Genomic DNA, 20,323 nt, shown 5'->3' with positions numbered 1-20,323 from the left:
AAGCTGAATTCCTGGAAACCTTGGGGTGTCAGTCAGACTGAGAGTCGATGATTTCTTCTTTCAGACGCGAGATCCTGGGGGCTGCGGGGTTGGAACCACTGAGAGCTTCAGACTCCCGGCTGGCTACAGGGGCCAGCGAGGAAGGGAGATCCTGGGCCCAGGGCTGGGGCGGGAGAAAAAAGAGAGAAAAAGGGAGGAGCGGGTATGTAGGGGGCGTGGAGGAGGCGGGGCCCAGGCTGGGCCGGGGGCGTGCCCAGAGCCAGAGAGCCCTGTTAAAACTGGGGTGGCGGTGCACGAGGCCGAGACAGAAACCCCCCGGAAGAGAGCTGGCAGAACCGACGGACGGACTGAGTGCAGACGGTCACCATGAGCCAGCCACCGGTGTTTGACAAGCCTAAAGTGAGCGCGGGGAGCTGAGAGCCCGGGGTGGCTGGGTGAATGGGAGAGGGAAGGAACTGAGGACTGGGGGGCCCCGGGTCCCCACTGCCGGCCCCTGGAGCCGCGTAGATTCCACTCCTAGGGCCCCCTAGCTGTCACGGTTTGAGGGAGAGACTGGGGAGGAAAGTCCACGGCCCCCTCCCCTAGCCGTGGCCCCCGCATTTGCATCCAGGGCTGGGATGGAGCTGTTGTTTGAACCCACAGCTGGGGTGGAGCATAGGCATTCTGGCGGGGACCACTGAGAACCATAAACATTAGCTCTGGACCCTCAGAGACTGTTACAGCGGGGAGAAACTTAGAACAGAGAGCAGTTAGGGCTGGGAGGGACCTTAGAGCAGACACTGTCCGAGCTGAAGAAGGTGGAGAATATTTGAGTGTTAGCGCTGCAAGGGAACTCAGAGCACACTGTCCCTGTCAGGAGAATGTTAGAACAAAGAGCACTGAATGTTAGGACGGGGAGGGACCTTAGAACAGAGAACACAAGGGAGGGTGGAACAAGCACCGGTTTTTTGGCAGAAGACTTGGGTTTGAATCCCAGCTCTGCTCTCTGCTGCCCATATGGTTTGTGTAAGCCACAACTTTGCTGGCCTCACTTTCCTCATGTGTTCTGTATGTTGAATGAAGGTAATGGATTGTATGTCTAGGGTTCCTTTTGGGTCTAAGATCTATGACCTGTATAAAGAATCTTAGTGATTAGTTGAGCCCTTAGAGCTTTAAATGTTAGAGCCAGAAGAGATGTTAAGGATCGTCTAATCCATCCTTCTCATTTTACAATCGGAGAAACTGAGGTTTAGGGAATAGAAATAATTTGACAATTGGAGAAACTGAGGTTTAGGGAATAGAAATAATTTGACAATTGGAGAAACTGAGGTTTAGGGAATAGAAATAATTTGACTAACATCAGTGGGGAGGATTAGGGATAAGAAATTAAATCTCTTGATCTCTAACCCCATGCTCTGTCTGGTAAACCACATGCCCTCCCAATATATCCTATAGTAACCAGAAAGGAAGAACAAAGAGACAACTGAGCTGGTAAGATCAGAATGCTAATTCCATCTCTTTAAATGGAGGATGAAACCTTCAGAGGCAGATGGTGGCTAGATGCTGGGCCTGGAGTCAGGAAGACCTGAATTCAAATCTGATCTCAGACACCTATTAGCTGTGTGATCCTGGGCACTTACTTAACCTGTCTGCCTCAACTGTAAAATAGGGCTCATAACAGCACCTACCTCTCAGGATTGTTGCAAGGATCAAATTAGATAATATTTGTAAAGGTGCTTAGCACAGTGCCTGGCACATAGTAGGTGTTCCTTAAAAGCTTACTTCCTTCACTTTTCTTCATAAGAATAAAGAGGCACATACCTGCTTGTGCACACCCTTCCCTATCCAGTCTAGAATGGGAGTGAAAAATAGCTGAATAGAGAGTGTCTCAGAGATCCCTAAGTTTAGGATTTCTCAGGAGTCATTCGACCTTGTCATGGAATCAGGAGATCTGAGTTTTAGTTCCAGTTCTGCCAGGAACTCCCACTGTGGCCTTAGGCAGGGATATTTCCCTCTCTGTACCTCAGTTTCCTCAGCTGTAAAATGAGTCAGTTGGACTGAATGGCCTTGGAGGTCCCCTTCATCTCAGATTTTCTGTGTCTGTCGATGTAAAGTGCTATAACATTGGGAACCCAGAGCCTCCTTTTCAAGCCCTAGCTCTGCCGTCGATCAGCTACATAACCTTGGTCAAATTATCTTACTTTCTGGGCCCCAGGTTCTTCACTAGTAAAACAGAGATCCTTATCCTCCCCATACATCTCACAGGGTTGTTGCAAGGAGAGCACTTTGTGGTATAGAAATACCAGCTGTTGTAATTCAGTTACTTCTGTCTTGGTTTCAGTTTCCTTATTTGTAAATTGGGAACAAAATACCTAAGGATCACAGTTTTAGAGCTGGAAGGGATTATAAAGGCCATCTAATCCAGTCCCTTTCATTTTACAGATGAGGAAACTGAGGCCCAGGGAAGTGATTTGGCCAAGGTCACACAAATTGTATCAGAGTTTGAATTTGATCCTTTAATCAAATGTATTTTTTCCTCTGTACCATGCTATCTTGTGAGAATCAAAACCAGATAGTGTAGACACTGGGTGGGGAAAGTACTTGGAGCAGTCAAAATGACAAAAGTACTTGGAGCAGTCAATTATAGATTTGGAATAGCATGATAGCATTAACAGAGAAAGATAGACGGTATCAGGAGGGTAGATCTTCCCAGTGGCTCAGGGCAGGGAGGGGGGAAGGGGAGTTCAGTACAGAGGGACTCGTACATTGCTTAAGCCCTGGTCATAACAGGAAAGGTTTATATTTCCAAATTGTGTTCAGCATTTTCTGCCAAGGGTTGTGGCCTGCCTGGCCGGAGATACTTGTATCTGGAGAAATGCTTTGTATCAGGACCAGATGCCTTGGAGTTAGTGTGAGCCCGGGAAATTCTCAGCCCCAAGGGTGGAAGGGATCCAGATTTCAGCCAGATGGAGCCTGATTGACATCTTTACTCCCATTGGGAGAATTAGGGTTGAGAGTGACCTGGGCTAGTTCATCAGCTTCCCAGGGTTGGGAGGGGGAGAGGAGTGGGAATCAGGGACACCTGAACCTTTCTGTCACTGGCACCAATTTCACCTTTACGTAATGAGGAGGAGCAGCAGAATAAACAGCTGCTTATGGGGCATGATGTGACATGCCTACCCCCACTGACTTCCTGAGTGCCTACCTCAAATGCCACTCTTAAAATTTCTTTTCTTTAGCCCTCAAAGGCCTTTTAACTTTGGGAGATCTTCTATAAAATGCAATTATCTATTAGGCAATGAAGGTGATGGAAAAACAAGGTATCAATAAAGCAATTACCTTTGGGAGGGAGATGTTTTTTTACCAACTTATGAATCCTAGATTCCAAAAGGTGGCATTTATTAATGGCCTACTGTATATAGAGCTCTTTGCTTGCAGTCTAGTGGAAAGATGAGAGGCAAACATTGCTGTCATACAATAGTGTTTATAATAGTTTGTAGCTAAGTGCATTAGAAAACTACAAGCAAAGGACTAAGTGAAGTCTTAGGGGGAGGTCATTATAGAAAGGCAGATTTCCTGGAGGAGGAGGAGGCATTTGTACTGGTTTGGAAAGGATGGGCTGAATTTCAATAGGCAAAGATGGAGGAGGATATTCTAGGCATAGAGACCAGTCTGGGCAAAGAAGTAGAATTGACAAAACAGAACACAGGATACGTGCAAGGAATAGAAAGTTATATACAGTTTGGCTGAAATATAGAGCAAATTAAGGGGCATGTGAGATAAAAATGGGAAGGAAGCCTGGCACTGGATTGTGAACTCCAGACAGAGGAATCTGAACTTTTCTCATGAGCACCAGGGAGCCATCGGTGATTTTTGAGCAGAGTAATGACATGGTAAGATCTATGCATATTGACCGTGGTTCAAAGGATATGAGGATGAGGTTGGGGGTGCTTATGGGTATGAGTAGAGTTGGAAGGAAAGGTTAGGAGGCTATTGCATTTCTGAATTATGCTCTGTGTGTGAGCATGCATGTGCATGTGTCTGTGTCGTCATGACACCACATCAATGAAGTGTGGATCACATTTGGGGCTATTGGACAGCCCAGGTCTGTGTGATCTGCTTCCCTCCAGAAAGAGAAACCTGACTGCAGAAAAAAGAAGGTAGAAGCTTTGGCTGAGTTGTCCTAAGTTACTGGGTGGGTAGGTACCGTGTGTGTGTGTATGTGTGTGTGTGTGTGTGTGTGTGTGTGTGTGTGTTTGTGTATGTATGTGTTCAGGGTGAGTGGGGAAGGTGGCATCTGAAGGCTATTCTAGACAATCAGGTTGAGGAACTCTTTAAATTTAGTTGGTTATTGTGGCTATTACTACTACTCTGGCACTTGGCTACACTTTGAAGGACCTAGAGAAGCAGAAGACCAAGTCTAGTTGGAAGGACAAGACTGTAAAATAAGGGAGTTGGTGTAGATGGTCTCTTCGAGCTCTGACATTCTCCATTCCAAGGTCTTTCCAGGTCTGAAGTCTACTGAGGCAACTAAGTGGTGCAGCAGATAGAACGCTGGACCTGGAGTCAAGAAAACCTCAGTTCAAATCTAGCCCCAAGCATTACCTAGCTGTGTGACCCTGGGGAAGTCACTTAACCCTGTTTGCCTCAATTTCCTCAACTATGGAATAAGGATCATACAGTAGGTACTATATAAATGCTTATTCCCTTTCCTTCCTTCCCTATTACCTCATGTGCAGTGATCAATTGTAAAAGGACTATAAAGAAGTGTGGCATCGTGTGTACAGAAATGTCTTCAAAGCCAGGAAAAGCTGTGTTCAATACTGACTATGTGATCCTGGGTAAATCCCTTAACTTCTCAAGGTCTTAGGCACTTCTTCTTACACACCTGTTCTGGTAAAACAGTTTCCTCATGCAGGAATTCTCTATATCAGTGAAATCACAGGTCCAACCCCTATGTCTATGTAAATGTCTGCAGTGATGATGTAATTAATGATATGTATTCAGTATAAATGAAACAGGCCAGCTAAGTGGTACAGTGGATAGAGTTCTGGGCCTGGAGTCAGGAAGACTCATCTTCCTGAGTTCAAATCCAGCCTCAGACACTTATTTGTTGTGTGACCTTGGGCAAGTCACTTAACCCTGTTTGCCTCAATTTCCTCTTCTGTAAAATGAGCTAGACAAGGAAATGGCAAAACACTCCAGTATCTTTGCCAAGAAAACACCAATGGGGCCATCAAGAGTTAGACATGGCTGAAATGACTGAATAACAATAAATAAATGCAATGCCTAACAGTTAAAAGTAGCTTGTGACTTGTGGCTTCATTTCAGCATGACATTTGAACCCCCTTTGAAGTGGCTCGAGCCTATCAAGCAAGCCTCATCATTCTGCTCCCCTTTGTTCTCAGTTCTCAACCTGCCCTTTCTTCTGTCCCTTCCGGGAGACCATCCTCTTTGCCTTGAACCCAGGTATATATAGTGCGTTTAATGTACTTGGTGCTGAGAATGCAAAGATGAAAAATAGTCCCTGCCTTCAGGGAATTTATAATCTAATAGAGAACTAAGAGCACGCAGTTAAGTGTGTTACAAGGCCTATAGTGACTGGATTATAAGACTGAATTTAAGAAGTGCTCTGCAGACCTTGCCGCACTAGTTATCAATAGAGTCTTACGAGGGGTGGTCTGCTGAAAATTCTTTTCTTCTTCCAAGACTCAGCTCAGGAGACATGTCCTCTGTAAAAGGGGCAGCATGGGCTAGACCAGGGCTGTCCAACCTTAGCTTTTTATTGAAACCATAGAAACATATTTTGATTTGCCATTTTAGTGAGAGCTCTGCAGTAGCTCAGCTTCATTTACTAAAGCATTTGTGTAAATTTCTATGCTTGTAGATAGGCCACATGAATGGCACTGTGATCCCATGGACTAGGACACATTTTGGACAGCCCTGATCTGGTGGAAAGAGGCTTGGACTGGGAATCTGGAAGCCTGGTTTTGAGTCTCAGCTCTGCCACTGACTTTAGCTATGTGACCTTGAACTAGTCATTTCCCCTTGACAGACCTCAGTTTCCCCATCTGAAATGAGAAGGTTGGGCTAAATGGTCTCCAAAGCCCCTTCTACCTCTAAATTCTATGATCCCTAGAAGCCTTCCCTCACTCTCTTTTACCAGTGATTTCTCTTCTCACATTTCCCTAGACTGTTTTGTGTGGACCTCCTCTTTGCTCTTAAATAAAGAAGAAAGGAAATAAGCATTTATTAAGCTCCTACTGTGCTCCAGGCACTATGCTAAGCACTTTACAAATATTATCTCATTTGATCCTCACCAACAACTCTGGGAGGTAAATGCTATTATTATCCCTATTTTGCACTTGAGGAAACTGAGGCAAACAGAGGTTAAGTGACTTGCCCAGGGTCACACAGCTAGTAAATATCTGAGGCTGCATTTGAACTCAGGTGTTCTTGACTCCAGGCCCAGCCCTCTACCCACTGCATCACCTAGCCTACTCTTAGAAACTTTAATACTAAGAATTGCTTGTATATATGTAATACTTCAGGATAGAGTTTTTGATCTGTGATTTAGTTAGCATAAGAAACTTCTAGCTGAGGAAACTCCTATCAGTTCAGGCCAGCATTTCCTGTCTTAGAGAGTCATCCAGATCAATGACTTGTCTAAGGTCACACAACCAGTATCTATTAGCGACAGGATTTGAACCTGGGTTTCCACTTTGCCATATTGCCTTTCATTTGCTAAACTTTAAGGTTTGTAGAGTCTTCAGACACAGTAGCTTGTTGTTTCCTCACATTCTACCTTATTATTGTACATGTTGTGTTCTCCCATTAGATCATAAGCTCCTTGAAAGCAAAGACTAGTCATCTTTGCATCCCCAGCACGGGGCTTAAGACATGTTTGGTGAGTTGAATTGGTCTTCTGAAAACAGATATGTGTGCTGCAGTGAGGGAAGGCTTCCGTGAGGAGGTGGCCCTGAAGGTGGACTCCTCCAAAGCTATTCTTCTCCTCTTGATAGTCTACACCCCTCATGCCTCCTGCCCAGTTACTGTCCCCACAAGGGACCACCTGAGGGGCCCTCAGCCAGCTCTGGACTTCTCCCAATCCCTGGCCCTAGACCAATATATTGTTTGCAGAAAATGACATCAGGAAGTCGAACGGATATCTGGCCTGTGCAGAATAACGTCTTGGCCTATCCGGACTGGACCTGGGCTTGGGCGTGATCTCAGAGGCAGCTCACGAATCCTCAGGGCTTAGCTCAGCTCCATGGATTTGTCTGCCTTGTGACCTCCACTATATAATGTCATTTAGAGAGTGGTCCTGGATAACCAACTTCCAGCAAGCCTCCTTGTCCTAGGATTTGGAGCTGGAAGGGACCCTACAGACTGACTCCCTCAAACTAAAGTCCAGAGAAAGGGAGTGCCATATGGGCAGTAAGTGGCAGAGCTGGGATTTGAACCCAGGTCTCCTGACTCCAAATGTCTTTTCTTTTCCCCACAAGCTGCTACCTCCTGTGGTCTTATTTGGTAGAGCTGGTGGAGTTCCATGATAAACCATTGGACTCTACCTCCCTGGAAAACCCTTGGGTGACGGGTCAATCCTCAGAAGAAATTATTACTCTTCCTAGGCTGGGTGGTCTGGCCAAGGGGACAGACACACACACACACACACACATACACACACACACACACACACACACACACACAACTGGAGATGAATAGGTAGTTTAGTTCAGTGGAAAGAGCATTGGTCCAGAGTTCAGAAATTTACTCCCTTGCATAAGACCTTTCCTCTTTCTGAACCTGTTTCCTTCTTTGGAAAACAAGGGGATGGAACTAGATGGTCTGTAAGATCCTTCCAGCTCTGCCTAGGGCTTTGTGGGGTTTAGGGAGTACCTTACCTGCAATTGAGACTCAAAGAGGAAGAAGCTGTGAAGAAGGAGGAAGAGATTCCCTACATTCTGTCCTAAGCACTTAAGCCCTCCCCAGGACGTCACATTACAGGTCAGAGTATCTAGAGCCTGGAGCTCTTCTGACTCTTCTGGCAAATGACTGGTTTACTGCCCACTCACTACCTCTATCCTTCGGGCACATGTCGCATTTCCCTCTGTGATGCAACATGGTATCATGGAAAAAACTTGGGATTTGGCATCAGAAAACTTGGATTCTTGTCATAGATCTTGTCATGGATTCTCATCATAGACTGGCCACTTCCTACCTATGTGCTCTTAGTTTACTTTCCTTCTCTTTCCTCATCTGTAAAATGAGGGGGTTGGCCTAGGATCTGTCAGGGAAATTAGAGTATTTCAGAATGGCAGGTTGGAGGACCAACCAGCCAAACCTGAATCTGAAATGAAAGGGCATGTGTTACCCAGGCTTCAGGGAGGAGGGAGGGGCAGGGGCAGGAAGGAGGCATCATCTCCTCCTGCCCTGCTGCTCCCTCCCTTGGAATCCCAGCTCTGAGGGGCAAGTACCCTCCCCAGTAGGAGGCAGCAAACCCGGAGGACCTTCCCGCAGGTGGTGGCTGAAAGGGAACCAGGCCAGCTGCTCTTGAGTCCCTGCCAACCCAGATGCAGCTGTGCCACAAGCTAGTTAAACAGTGCCCAGACTGAGAAGCCAAAGAGATGGGGATCCCCAGCTATAGCTGGGCATACACTCAAGTGACTAGCTCTCCTTGCCAGTACTTCTCCCCATCTCCTCCGGGGCCCAGCTTCCCTTTGCTTATCTGCAAGGCTCCCAATGCCCTCAAACTTCCTTCCTTCTTTACATTCCCTATCCTGGGACAGTGCCCAGTGGGCAGGGTGCCCTCTTGACTGAGGGAGCTTCTGTATTCAAGGTTCCCTATAATCATGTTTCCTGTCAGTCTCTGGCTCCTTAACCCATGAAGGGCAGTGGACTCTCTTGCCCTGATCCCCAGATTCCTAGGAAAAATTCCTTTTAGCAGTTATCACCTACCCCTGGGGGTGATATCAGGTGGGTGCTCCTGGGAAGTTGACCTGGTGATGAAAGGATTTGGAATAGACTACAGTCACTAAGTATCCTGGCCCCTTATCCTGGCCCATTGTTCAGGCCCTTTCAGAAAAAAAAGGGTATACTCCATCCCAACCCCCATTTTAGGTTCTGATAAAACATCATTTTAGAGCTCTACCCCTGAAACATTTTATATGATTCAAAATTTTTGTAAATGGAGTTTTAAATAGAATAATCTAGCTGGAAGAGACCCCAGAGATCATCTCCTCACTCCTCATTTGACTGAGAAGGAAAATGAGCCCAGAGGAAAGGAAGTGATTGGCCCAAGGTCACATAGCATTGGTGGCAGAGCTAGGACTTTGACCCAGGCCTTCTAACTCCCAATCCTGAGTTCTTCCCACCACACCAGAGATCCAACTATTAGAGGAATCATTTTGATGCCCCCCTCCACCCTGCCTTACTCTTCTTCTATGTTGGATCTTTGTATTTGCTTGGAGCAGCCCCTGCTCTGGGATCCCTGATAGAGACTAGGAAGTATATTGGGTTAAATTGCTCTACAAACTGTTACCGACCTGCAGGTGTTGACCATTCCCTGCCCCCAGTGGGGCTGTATCACTAGAAAGACAGTCTCCTAGTTGCATGGGGTGGGGTGGGGGACAAAAGATGGCAGGAGAGAGTTATGTCTTCCTTTTCCTGTCCCCAAGGCCAGGAACTGTCTTTAAGAGCCACGATGGCTATTGTGTCATGGAACAGTTCTAACCAGCAAATCAGCCGCCAAGTTGGTGCTTCTTTAGTTCCATCGGGGAGGCTGGCTTTGTACTGGGCCATCTCTACTCTTTCATCCAAGCCCCCTCTTACTGTGATCTCCCATGGACCTTTGAAGTGGCTAAATGGAATTAGAGATTCGTTGGGGGAAGAGGGGGGCAAGGCTTAGCCTGCGGGAAGGGGGTAGGGTATCTAGCCAAGAAACAGGGGGAACTATAATTGACTCAGCTGGAGATTGACCTTGGAATACTTATCTAGTGAACCCAGAGAACCCATAGAGCAATATCAGGGTGGGCAATAACTAGAGAGTCTTTTCTGTCTCTTTAAGTACATACAGATCCTTTTAACTCTAACCAAAATCAGCTTATTTCAACTTCCTTACCTTCCCAGGTGACATTTTAGTGAATCTGGTGAACTCATTGTTCTAATGTATTAATGGGTCAAGGCTGTTGGAAGGAACTCTCCAGGGTCCTTATTCTTTGGGTATTCCACTGCTGACTCCTTCACCCCCTCAATTTCCCCTTCAATTGCAACCATTCAATCACTCAACAAGCATTTATTAAGTGCATATTATATTCCAGACACAATAAACCAGTATTTATTAAGTGCATATTATATTCCATGCAAAATAAACAAGCATTTATTAAGTCTATATTATATTCCAGAAACAATAAACAAGAATTTATTAAGAGTATATTATATTCCAAACACAATAAACCAATATTTATTAAGTGCATATTATAGTCCAGGAACTGTGGAACTAGGAAGACAGATAAAAATGGAATAATCCTTACCCTCAAGGAGCTTATATCCTGGTGAAATAACACAGACACACAATTCTGTAAGTTAGGAATAGATTTCCTTTATTATGAACCATTATTCTAAGAAGGGTCCCTATTATTTTGAGAAGGCTTCACCAGAGGGCTCCAAGGCACACAAAAGAAATTAGCAACTGCTGGGCTAACTGAGCTCTAAGGTCCCTTCTGGTCCTAAATTCTCCGATTCTGGAAATCCTTCTCTGACTTCCCTCCCCCTGGAAGTCTTGTCTCTCCTCAGGTACTTTGAGTACTTTGTCTCAACCTCTCCTTTGCCCCTAAGTAATACTAAGAATAGTTCATATTTATATGATACTTCGGGAAAGAGACTAGACCTGTGGTTTCATTGGGATGGGAAACATCAGGGTGAAGAAACTCCCTTTGCCAGTGCAAGTGAGCAACTTAAGTGCTGCGCAGAGCAGTAGGAGGTTTAAGGGACTTGCCCAGGGTAACACAGCTAATAGGATATATCTGTTGGCTGGACTGGAACACAGGTCTTCTCTCTGGGGCCAGCTCTCTATCCACTATGCCACCCAAAGAAGTTAATGTAGCGTAATGAGGGAAGTGGGGGTTGGAGAGTAAGGATTCTTGTAGGAAATAATTCTTGATCTGAGTCTTAAAGGAAGTTAAGGATTCTTTTGTTATTATTCATAACAATTCATGCATGTATGGCAACCTAATATTTATGCAGCATTTTCCTCTGATACATCCTGGCTGTGTAACCCTAGGCAAATCATTTTATTTCTCCAAGCTCTTGGCAACTCTAACTCTCTGTAAGTTGAAGAGAACATGACAACCTGTATTAGTGAAGGGAATTTCCTCACACTGGAGTTCTCCATATAAGTGAAATCAGATTCTCAGCCCCTATCCCTATCCTATTTTATTCACAGCAAATTCTGTAAGGTATTAATCCTGTTTTCCAGATAAGGAAACAGCTTAAGAGAAGTCAAGTGATTTTTCCCCTGGTCAGAGCTACAAAGATGCATGGGTGAAGATTCAGCTTCCAACATGATGCACAGTGGGGAGTGAGTCTGCTGCCTAGAGTCGAATCCAGAATACTGGTTTTTGATGGGGATGAGGAGAGAGACCAGGGATTCTTGCCACTTTATTTCTCTCCTTTACCCCTTTGCTTCACCCTCTTGATATCCCTATCATGCCTCCTGGTACCATGGGCCTTCAGGCTTCTCACCACCTTGTCCACTTACACTTCTTTCTCTCTTGTAGGTAGAACTTCATGTCCACCTGGATGGAGCCATCAAGCCTGAGACCATCTTGTACTATGCAGAGTGAGTATGTGAAGGGGATGAGAGATTGCTTGCATCTGCTGGTGGAAGGGATTAAGACAAGAATTTATGCCTTCCCACCTCAGCCGGCTGTCAAGAGGCCAGTATGTTGTGATAGTGTCTCCTCCCTGAAATCACCTTATATTTATCTTATATAGGATAGAGGGTAGACCAGTGATTTCATTGATACAGGGAACTTGGCAGATGAGGAAATTCTATTCATGCAGTTTGGCACCTTCCTCTGAAACTTAAACTCTCAGAGAGCTACCAAGAGCATGGAAAGTTAAGTGACTTTTCAAAGGACGAACAGTCAGTATGTCCCAGAGGTGAGATTGGAACCACCTTGTTCACTTGTTCTGATGCCCACTTGGAGTGGAGGATGAATGTAAAATGTGTCAAATGCAAAAAAAAAAAAGTTAAAGATTTAAAAAATAAATTTAAAGCCAGTCTGGAGTGGGTCCCAGGGTATCTTGGGAGTGAGTGCTGAAATCTAAGGAGCTAAAGGGAGTTGGGGAACCTGTTGCTGGGAGAGTGTTAGGCTTGGGAGGACATATAACCTTCAAGGAGTATCAGGTTGCTGACCACTGTCTGCTGAAGACTTTTTCTCCAGAGCCCCCATTCATTTGTGTCAGCTTTGGTATTGACCCCTTACCACTTCCTTCCCCTGCTGCCATGTAGGTGTGGTCAGGGGCTGGATCCACCAGGCTCCTGAGCCCATGGAACTGTATGGACAGCCTTGATAGAAAAGGTTCAGGCACAGTTTTGCAACATTTCTTGATACCATTGAGTGAAGTGGGAAGTGACCAAAACCCACCAGTAATCAGAAAGGGCCACCAAACCATGGCAATAATTCACCTTTCCTGGCATAGGAGTATATTATAGTACCCTAAGCCTGAGACAGGGAGTATTATCTCCATTTTATAAATAGGAATACCAGCTCAGAGAGCATAAATATGTCCCATTGGGGGTGAGGGGAGGGGGAGTTACACAGCAAGGTATGTAGGCTCAGCTCAGACTAGGACCGGGTTGCTGTGTTTGCTGTTCCTCAAAGGGATCATAGGCTATGACTTCAAGTGTCTTAAATGTGACCTGAAACCAGAGTAAGGTTTCAAAGGGTAGTGGCTGGTAACTGCCAGACTTACCCACCCAGCCCAGATAGGAAGGAGCCTTGCAGGGAGGAAGGGCTGGGTTGTTTCAGTTTATCCTTAACCCATCCAGGCTAAGTGGCAATTTGGACTGTTCTTAATTAGGTCATTAGTAGCAGCTATTAGGAAGATAAATGGGACCAAAAGGGAAGGAATTGCCTTTAAGAGGCTAGGGCAGACGGAGAATCCTCATTAAGGGGATAAGAAAAGCCTAGAACACTCTTTATGCAGATAAGAAAAGTATTCAGATCTTGGGATTGGGAGGAAGGAAAGGGAGCTGCCTGCTATCTTGGGGTTTCCTTTAGAATATTAATTGATTTATTTCTTTTTAAGTGTCCCTCATTAGATGGGGTGGAAAGTAATCTGAATTCTAAACCAGTCAGCCCAAGGGCTGAGTGGTTGGTTATTAAAGGTCACAACTACATTGTTTTTTGGGAAAGCAAGAAAAGCTTGGGGCATGATCTCATAACAGAGGTCAGATAAGGAGGAAGTTTGGCCTTCAGGGAGGCTGTTGAAGTTTGGAGAGGCCTTCGGCAGTCAAAGAGGGTAGAAACCAGGTATGTCAGTGAGCTTTGAGGAAACAGGCAGGGCATGATTCAAATGCCTGGAGAAAGAAAAATCCCATATGTGTCAAAATATTCATAACAGCACTTTTTGTGTATTCACTCTGAATGGGATACATATTCTCTCCCCTCTTCCCTGTGGGTTTGGAATGGCCAAGCCACCCCTGTGATCTTTAAGAGAAAACATTGGGTTCTGTACTTAGAGTCTGGAAAGGCCTGGGTTTGAATCTTACTTGCTGGACTGATCATTTAACCTTCTTGGACCTGTTTCCTCATTTGTAAAATGATGCCTGCTAACTTGAGGTGCTATATCCTATAACTTCAATATGTAGCTTGCACTTATGGGTTTTTTTTCTTCTCTTGACAAACCACCACTAGTCTGTCTTTAAAGTTTTTCCATCCAAAAAGTACAACTTTATTAACTTTCCTTATTTGCTTTAAAAAATAACTTTTATTAAAATAATACTAATAATAATAATAATTATGCATAGGATGTAAGCAGATTATCTTGAAAGTATTCCTCTTAGTAGGAATGCTTTGTTTTTAATTCTTGGTATGGTCAGAAGTGAATATAAGCACAACTACCTAAGCAATCTTGAGTTCTTGTAGCCAATATGGCATTTTTCGATGAAGTTTATGTTGCTGTCCTATTCAAAGGATCATAATGATTTCTTTTTTTTTTTAATTTTTAGTTTACAACACTCAGTTCCACAAGTTTTTGAGTTCCAAATTTTCTTTCCCTCCTTCTTTCCCCTTCCTGCCAAGATAGCTTGTAATCCGATATAGGTTCTACATATGCCTTGACAGTAGTCAAGTTGTAAAGAAGAATTATGACCAATGAAATGAATCATGAGAAAGAAGAAACAAAACCAAAATAAGAAGAAAAAAAGAAAAGAAAAGAGAGAGAGCAAATAGTTTGCCTCAATCTGCATTCGGATTCTGTAATTCTTTATCTGGATGTGGATAGCTTTTTCCATCATGAGACTTTTGGAGTTGTCTTTGTCTTTGAACCTTGTATTGCTGAGAAGAGCCAAGTCTATCAAAGTTAGTCATCATAGATACCGTGTGTCTGTAATTCTGTATAATGTTCTCTTGGTTCTGCTCCCCTCACTCAGCATCAGATCACATAGGTCTTTCCAGGTTATTATGAAGTTCATCTGCTCCCTATTTCTTATAGCACAACAATATTCTATTATATTCATATACCACAACTTGTTTAGCCATTCCCCAGTTTATGGGCATCCCCTTGACTTCCAGTTCTTTGCCACCACAAAAAGAGCTGCTATAAATATTTTTGTACATATGGGTCCCTTTCCCACTTGTGTGATTCCTTGGGATACAGCCCTAGAAGTGGTATTGCTGGGTCAGTGTACATTTTTATAGCCCTTTGGGCATAGTTCCAAATTGCTCTCCAGAATGGCTGGATAAGTTTACAACTCCAGCAACAGTATAACAGAACTCCAATTTTCCCACATCCTCTCCAGCATTTATGATTTTCCTGTTTTGTCATGTTAGCTAATCTGACAGGAGAGATGTGGTACCTAAGAGTTGTTTTGATTTGTTTTTCTCTAATCAATAGTGATTTAGAGCATTTTTTCATATGGCTATAGATATCTTTAATTTCTTCCTCTGAAAACTGCCTGTTCATATCCTTTGACCATTTCTCAATTGGGGAATGACTTGTATTCCTATAAATTTGACTCAGTTCCCTGTATATTTTAGAGATGAGGCCTTTATCAGAGACACTGGTTGTAAAAATTCTTTGCAAATTTTCTGCTTTCCTCCTAATCTTAGTTGCATTGGCTTTGTTTGTACAAAAATTTTTCAATTTGACATAATCAAAATTATCCATTTTGCATTTCGTAATGCTCTCTGTCTCTTGTTTGATCATAAATTCTTCCTTTTTCCATAAATCTGACAGGTAAACTATTCCTTGCTCTCCCAAACTGCTTATAGTATCAGCCTTTATACCGAAACCATGAAGCCATTTTGACTTTATTTTGGTATACAGTGTAAGATATTGGTCTATGCCCAGTTTCTGCCATACTATTTTCCAGTTTTCCCAGCAGTTTTTGTGAAATAGTAAATTCTTAACCCAGAAACTGGACTCTCTGGGTTTATCAAAGAGTAGATTGCTATAGTCATTGACAACTGCATCTTGTGTACTTAACCTATTCCGTTGATCCACCACTCAATTTCTTAGCCAGTACCAAGTAGTTTTGATGACTGCTGCTTAGTAATACTGTTCAATATCTGATATGGCTAGGCCACCTTCCCTAGCATTTCTTTGCATTAATTCCCTTGATATTCTGGACCTTTTGTTCTTCCAGATGAATTTTATCATTATTTTATCCAGCTCTGTAAAATAATTTTTTGGTATTTTGATTGGTAAGGCACTGAATAAGTAAATTAATTTAGGTAAAATTGTCATTTTTATTATATTAGCTCAGCCTAACCATGAGCAACTGATGTTTTCCCATTTATTTAGGTCTGACTTTATTTGCATGAAAAGTGTTTTGTAATTGTATTCACATAAGCCCTGGGTTTGTCTTGGCAGGTAGACTCCCAATTATTTTATAGTGTCTACAGTAACTTTATTTGTTTGTTTGTTTTTTGGCAGGGCATTTGGGTCACACAGCTAGTACATGTATCAAATATCTGAGATCGGATTTGAACTCAGGTCCTCCTGACTCCAGGGCCAGTGCTCTACTCACTGTGACACCTAGCTGCCCCTCTACAGTAACTTTAAATGGAATTTCTCTTATTATGTCTTGCTGTTGGGCTTTGTTAGTAATATATAGGAATGCCAAGGATTTAAGTGGATTTATTCTATATCCTGCAACTTTGCTAAAACTATTTATTATTTCAAGTAGTTTTTTTACTTGATTCTCTAGGATTCTCTAAGTAAATCATCATATCATCTGCAAAGAGTGATAACTTAGTTTCTTCTTTGCCTATTCTAATGCCTTGAATTTCTTTTTCTTCCCTTATTGCTAAAGCTAACATTTCTAGTACCAAATTGATTAATAGGGGTGATCATGGACATTCTTGTTTCACCCCTGATCTTATTGGAAATGCATCTAGCTTATCCCCATTACATATAATACTTGCTGATTGTTTTAGGCAGATGCTACTTATGATTTTAAGGAAGACTCCATTTATTCCTATACTTTCTAGTGTTTTTAATAGGAATGGGTGTTATATTTTGTCAGAAGCTTTTTCTGAAACTATTGATATAATCATATGTTTTCTGCTAGTTTTAGTGTTGATATGATCGATTATGCTGATGGTTTTCCTAATATTGAACCAGCTTTGCACTCCCAGAATAAATCCTACCTGGTCATAGTGTATTATTCTCGTGATAAGTTGCTGCAATCTTTTTGCTAATATTTTATTTAAAATTTTTGCATCAGTATTCATTAGGGAAATTGGTGTATAGTTTTATTTCTCTGTTTTGACTTTTCCATACCTAAAGTATGAATACAATATTTGCGTCATAAAAAGAATTTGATAAGACTCCTTCTTTGCCTGTTTTCCCAAATACTCTATAAAGTATGGGAATTAATTGTTCTTTAAATGTTTGATAGAATTCACATGTAAATCCATTTGGCCCTGGAGATTTTTTCCTAGGGAGTTCATTGATGGCTTGCTCAATTTCTTTTTCCAAGATGGAGTTATTTAGTTATTTTACTTCCTCTTCTGTTAATCTGGGCAATTTATATTTTTTGTAAATATTCATCCATTTCCCTAAGATTGTCAAATTTATGGGCATACACTTAGGCAAAATAATTCCTAATTGTTGTTGTAAGTTCCTCTTCATTGGAGGTGAATTCACCCTTTTCATTTTTGATACTAATAATTTGGTTTTCTTCTTTCTTTTTTTTAATCAAATTGACCAAAGGTCTATCAATTTTATTGTCTTTTTTTCATAAAGCCAGCTCTTATTTTTATTTATTAGTTCAATAGTTTTCTTGATTTCAATTTTATTCATCTTTCATTTTTTTCAGTATTTCCAATTTGGCATTTAATTGGGGATTTTCAATTTGTTCTTTTTCTAACTTTTTCAGTTGCATGCCCAAATCATTGATCTCCTTTTCTTCCATTTTACTTATATAAGCATTCGAAGATATAAAACTTCCCCTAAGAACTGCTTTTGCTGAATCCCATAAATTTTTGGTGTGTTGTCTCATTATTGTCATTTTCTTGAATGAAGTTATTGATTGTTTATATGATTCGTTCTTTGACCCACTCATTCTTTAGGATTAGATTATTTAGTTTCCAGTTAATTCTTAGTCTATCTTTCCATGGTCCTTTATTACAAATAATTTTTATTGCATCATGATCTGAAAATGATGCACTGACTATTTCTGCCTGCATTGAATTGGGAGGTCTTTATGCTCAGGTACATGGTCAGTTTTTGTGTATGTGCCATGTACCGCTGAGAAAAAAGTATATTCCTTTCTATCCCCACTCAGTTTCTCCAGAGGTCTATCATATCTACCTTTTCTAAAATTCTATTCACCTCCTTAACTTCTTTCGCGATTATTTTGAGGTTAGATTTATCAAGTTCAGAGAGGGGGAGGTAAAGGTCCCCCACTAGTATAGTTTTGCTGTCTATTTCTTCCTGTAATTCTCTTAACTTCTCCTCTAAGAATTTGGATGCTATACCACTTGGTGCATATATGTTAAGTGATGATATTACTTCATTGTCTATGGTGCCTTTTAGTAGGATATAGTTTTCTTCTTTATCTGTTTTGATTAGATCTTTCTTTGCTTTTGCTTTGTCTGAGATTAGCATTGCTACCCCTGCTTTTTTTATTTCAGCTGAAGCAAAATATATTCTACTCCAGCCTTTACCCTGTGTATATCCCTGTTTCAAATGTGTTTCTTGTAAAAACATATTGTAGAATTTTGGTGTTTAATCCTTTCTGCTGTCCACTTCTGTTTTACAGGAGAGTTCATCTCCTAACCACCCCCCACCCCTCTTTCCTTTCCCTTTTCTGCTTCCACTGCCTGTAGGGTAAGTTTGATTTCTGTACTTAACAGAATATCTTATTCCCTCCTTCAACCACAACTGATGAGAGTAAAACTCAAACATTGCTCTCTTCCCTCCCTTCTTTCCCTCTAGTATAATATGTTTTTATATCTCTTCATGTGATGTAGTTTACCCTTTTCTGCATCCTCCTTACCTCTTCTCCCAGAACAATCCCTTTACACCCCTTAGTTATTTTTTTATCATCACATCAGTTCATTTATACTCACACTCTATGTGTATCCCTTTTATTTGTTGTAATAACTACACCCTTCTCAAGATTAACATATATATAACATACATAAAACAATATAATCCTATATAAGGATGTAAACAATTTGTCTTTATTGAATAACAAGGTGTTTTTCCCTGATTACCTTTTTGTGTCTCTCTTGAGTTTTGTGTTTGAAGATCAAATTTTCCATTGAGCTCTGGCCTTTTCATCAGGGCAGTCTGGAATTCCCTTATTTCATTGAATATCCATCTCCTTGCCTGAAAAATTATGCTCAGTTTTGCTGGGTAGTTGATCCTTGGTTTTAGTCCAAGCTCCTTTGCCTTCTGGACTATCATATTCCAATCCCACTGATCTTTTAATGTGGAAGCTGCAAGGTCCTGTGTGATCCTGACTGTAGTTCTGTGGTATTTGAATTGTTTCTTTCTGGCTGTTTGCAGCATTTTCTCCTTGACCTGATAATTCTGGAATTTGGCTACAATATTCCTTGGAGTTTTCAATTTGGGATCTCTTTCAAGGGGTGATTGGTGGATTTTCTTGATGACTATTTTAATCTCTGATTCTAGGACCTTGAGGCAGTTTTCCTTTATGATTTCTTGGAAGATATTGTCCAGGCTCTTTTTTTCATCATAGCTTTCAGGTAGACCAATAATTCTTAGAATATCTCTCCTGGATCTATTTTCCAGGTCGGTGGTTTTTCCAATTAGATATATTACATTTTCTTCTATTTTTTCATTTTTTAGATTTTGACTGATTCTTGATATCTCATAGAGTCATTAGCTTCTATTTGCCCAATTCTAGTTTTTAACAAATTGTTTTCTTCATTTAGCTTTTGTACCTCCTTTTCCATTTGGCCAATTTTACTTTTCAAGGAGTCGTTCTCTCCAATTAGATTCTGTACCTCCTTAACCATTTTACCAATTTTATTTTTTAAAGATTTGTTCTCATCAGTGAATTTTTTTTCCATTTTTTCTTTTACCTCTCTAATTTGGCTTTTAAAATCCTCCTCGAGCTCTTCCAGGAATGCTTTTTTGGCTTGACACCAATTCACATTCCCTTTTGAGGTTTCAGGTGTGGGTATAGTGTCAATGCTGTCCTCTTCTGAATTGGTATTTTGCTCTTCCCTGTCCCTATAACACAGTCCAATGGTCCTTGTCTTCCTGGATTGCTTCTTCATGGTGGTTGCCTTTTTCCTGGCTTTTAAAGTGGATCTCTGCTTCCGGGGCATAGGGGGCTCTGTCCCAAGCTTCTTGTGCTGGGAACTGGGGGCCTCGGAACTGGCTTTGTGTGCTGTAGCCTCTGATTTTTGTCAGCTAGAGGCTCTTTGCTGCTACAGCTCACCTGATGCTGAGCTGAATCTGGCTGGTGTGTGCCAAGGTGGAGGCCAGGTGAAGATTTTCTGAGTTTCCCTGGGTGTCACAGAGTGAAATGTGAGGGAGGGGTGGTCTGGCTGCTAGAAGTCTCCTCTTCCCCTAGGGCTGCTCTATAGCACTGGTGGTCTCAGCCATTGTCTGCCCTGGTGCCTACCACTTCCCC

General features: G+C 42.2%; 1 protein-coding gene across 1 annotated transcript in view; it reads left to right on the top strand.

The window, feature by feature from the left end:
* The first annotated feature begins 238 nt into the window (after window positions 1–238).
* ADA (adenosine deaminase) overlaps window positions 239–20,323 on the top strand; it is a 35,593-nt gene continuing 15,508 nt past the window's right edge. The window contains exons 1-2 of the mRNA XM_036750875.1: window positions 239–399; window positions 11,757–11,818. Coding sequence (XP_036606770.1) covers window positions 367–399; window positions 11,757–11,818 — 95 coding nt within the window. The 5' untranslated portion in view covers window positions 239–366. The remainder of the gene's footprint in view (window positions 400–11,756; window positions 11,819–20,323) is intronic.

This window comes from Trichosurus vulpecula, chromosome 3 (assembly GCF_011100635.1).
Source record: "Trichosurus vulpecula isolate mTriVul1 chromosome 3, mTriVul1.pri, whole genome shotgun sequence".
In the NCBI taxonomy this organism is placed as follows: domain Eukaryota; kingdom Metazoa; phylum Chordata; class Mammalia; order Diprotodontia; family Phalangeridae; genus Trichosurus; species Trichosurus vulpecula.
Note: the sequence above shows the minus strand (reverse complement) of the source record. Positions and strands in the feature narration are given on the sequence as shown.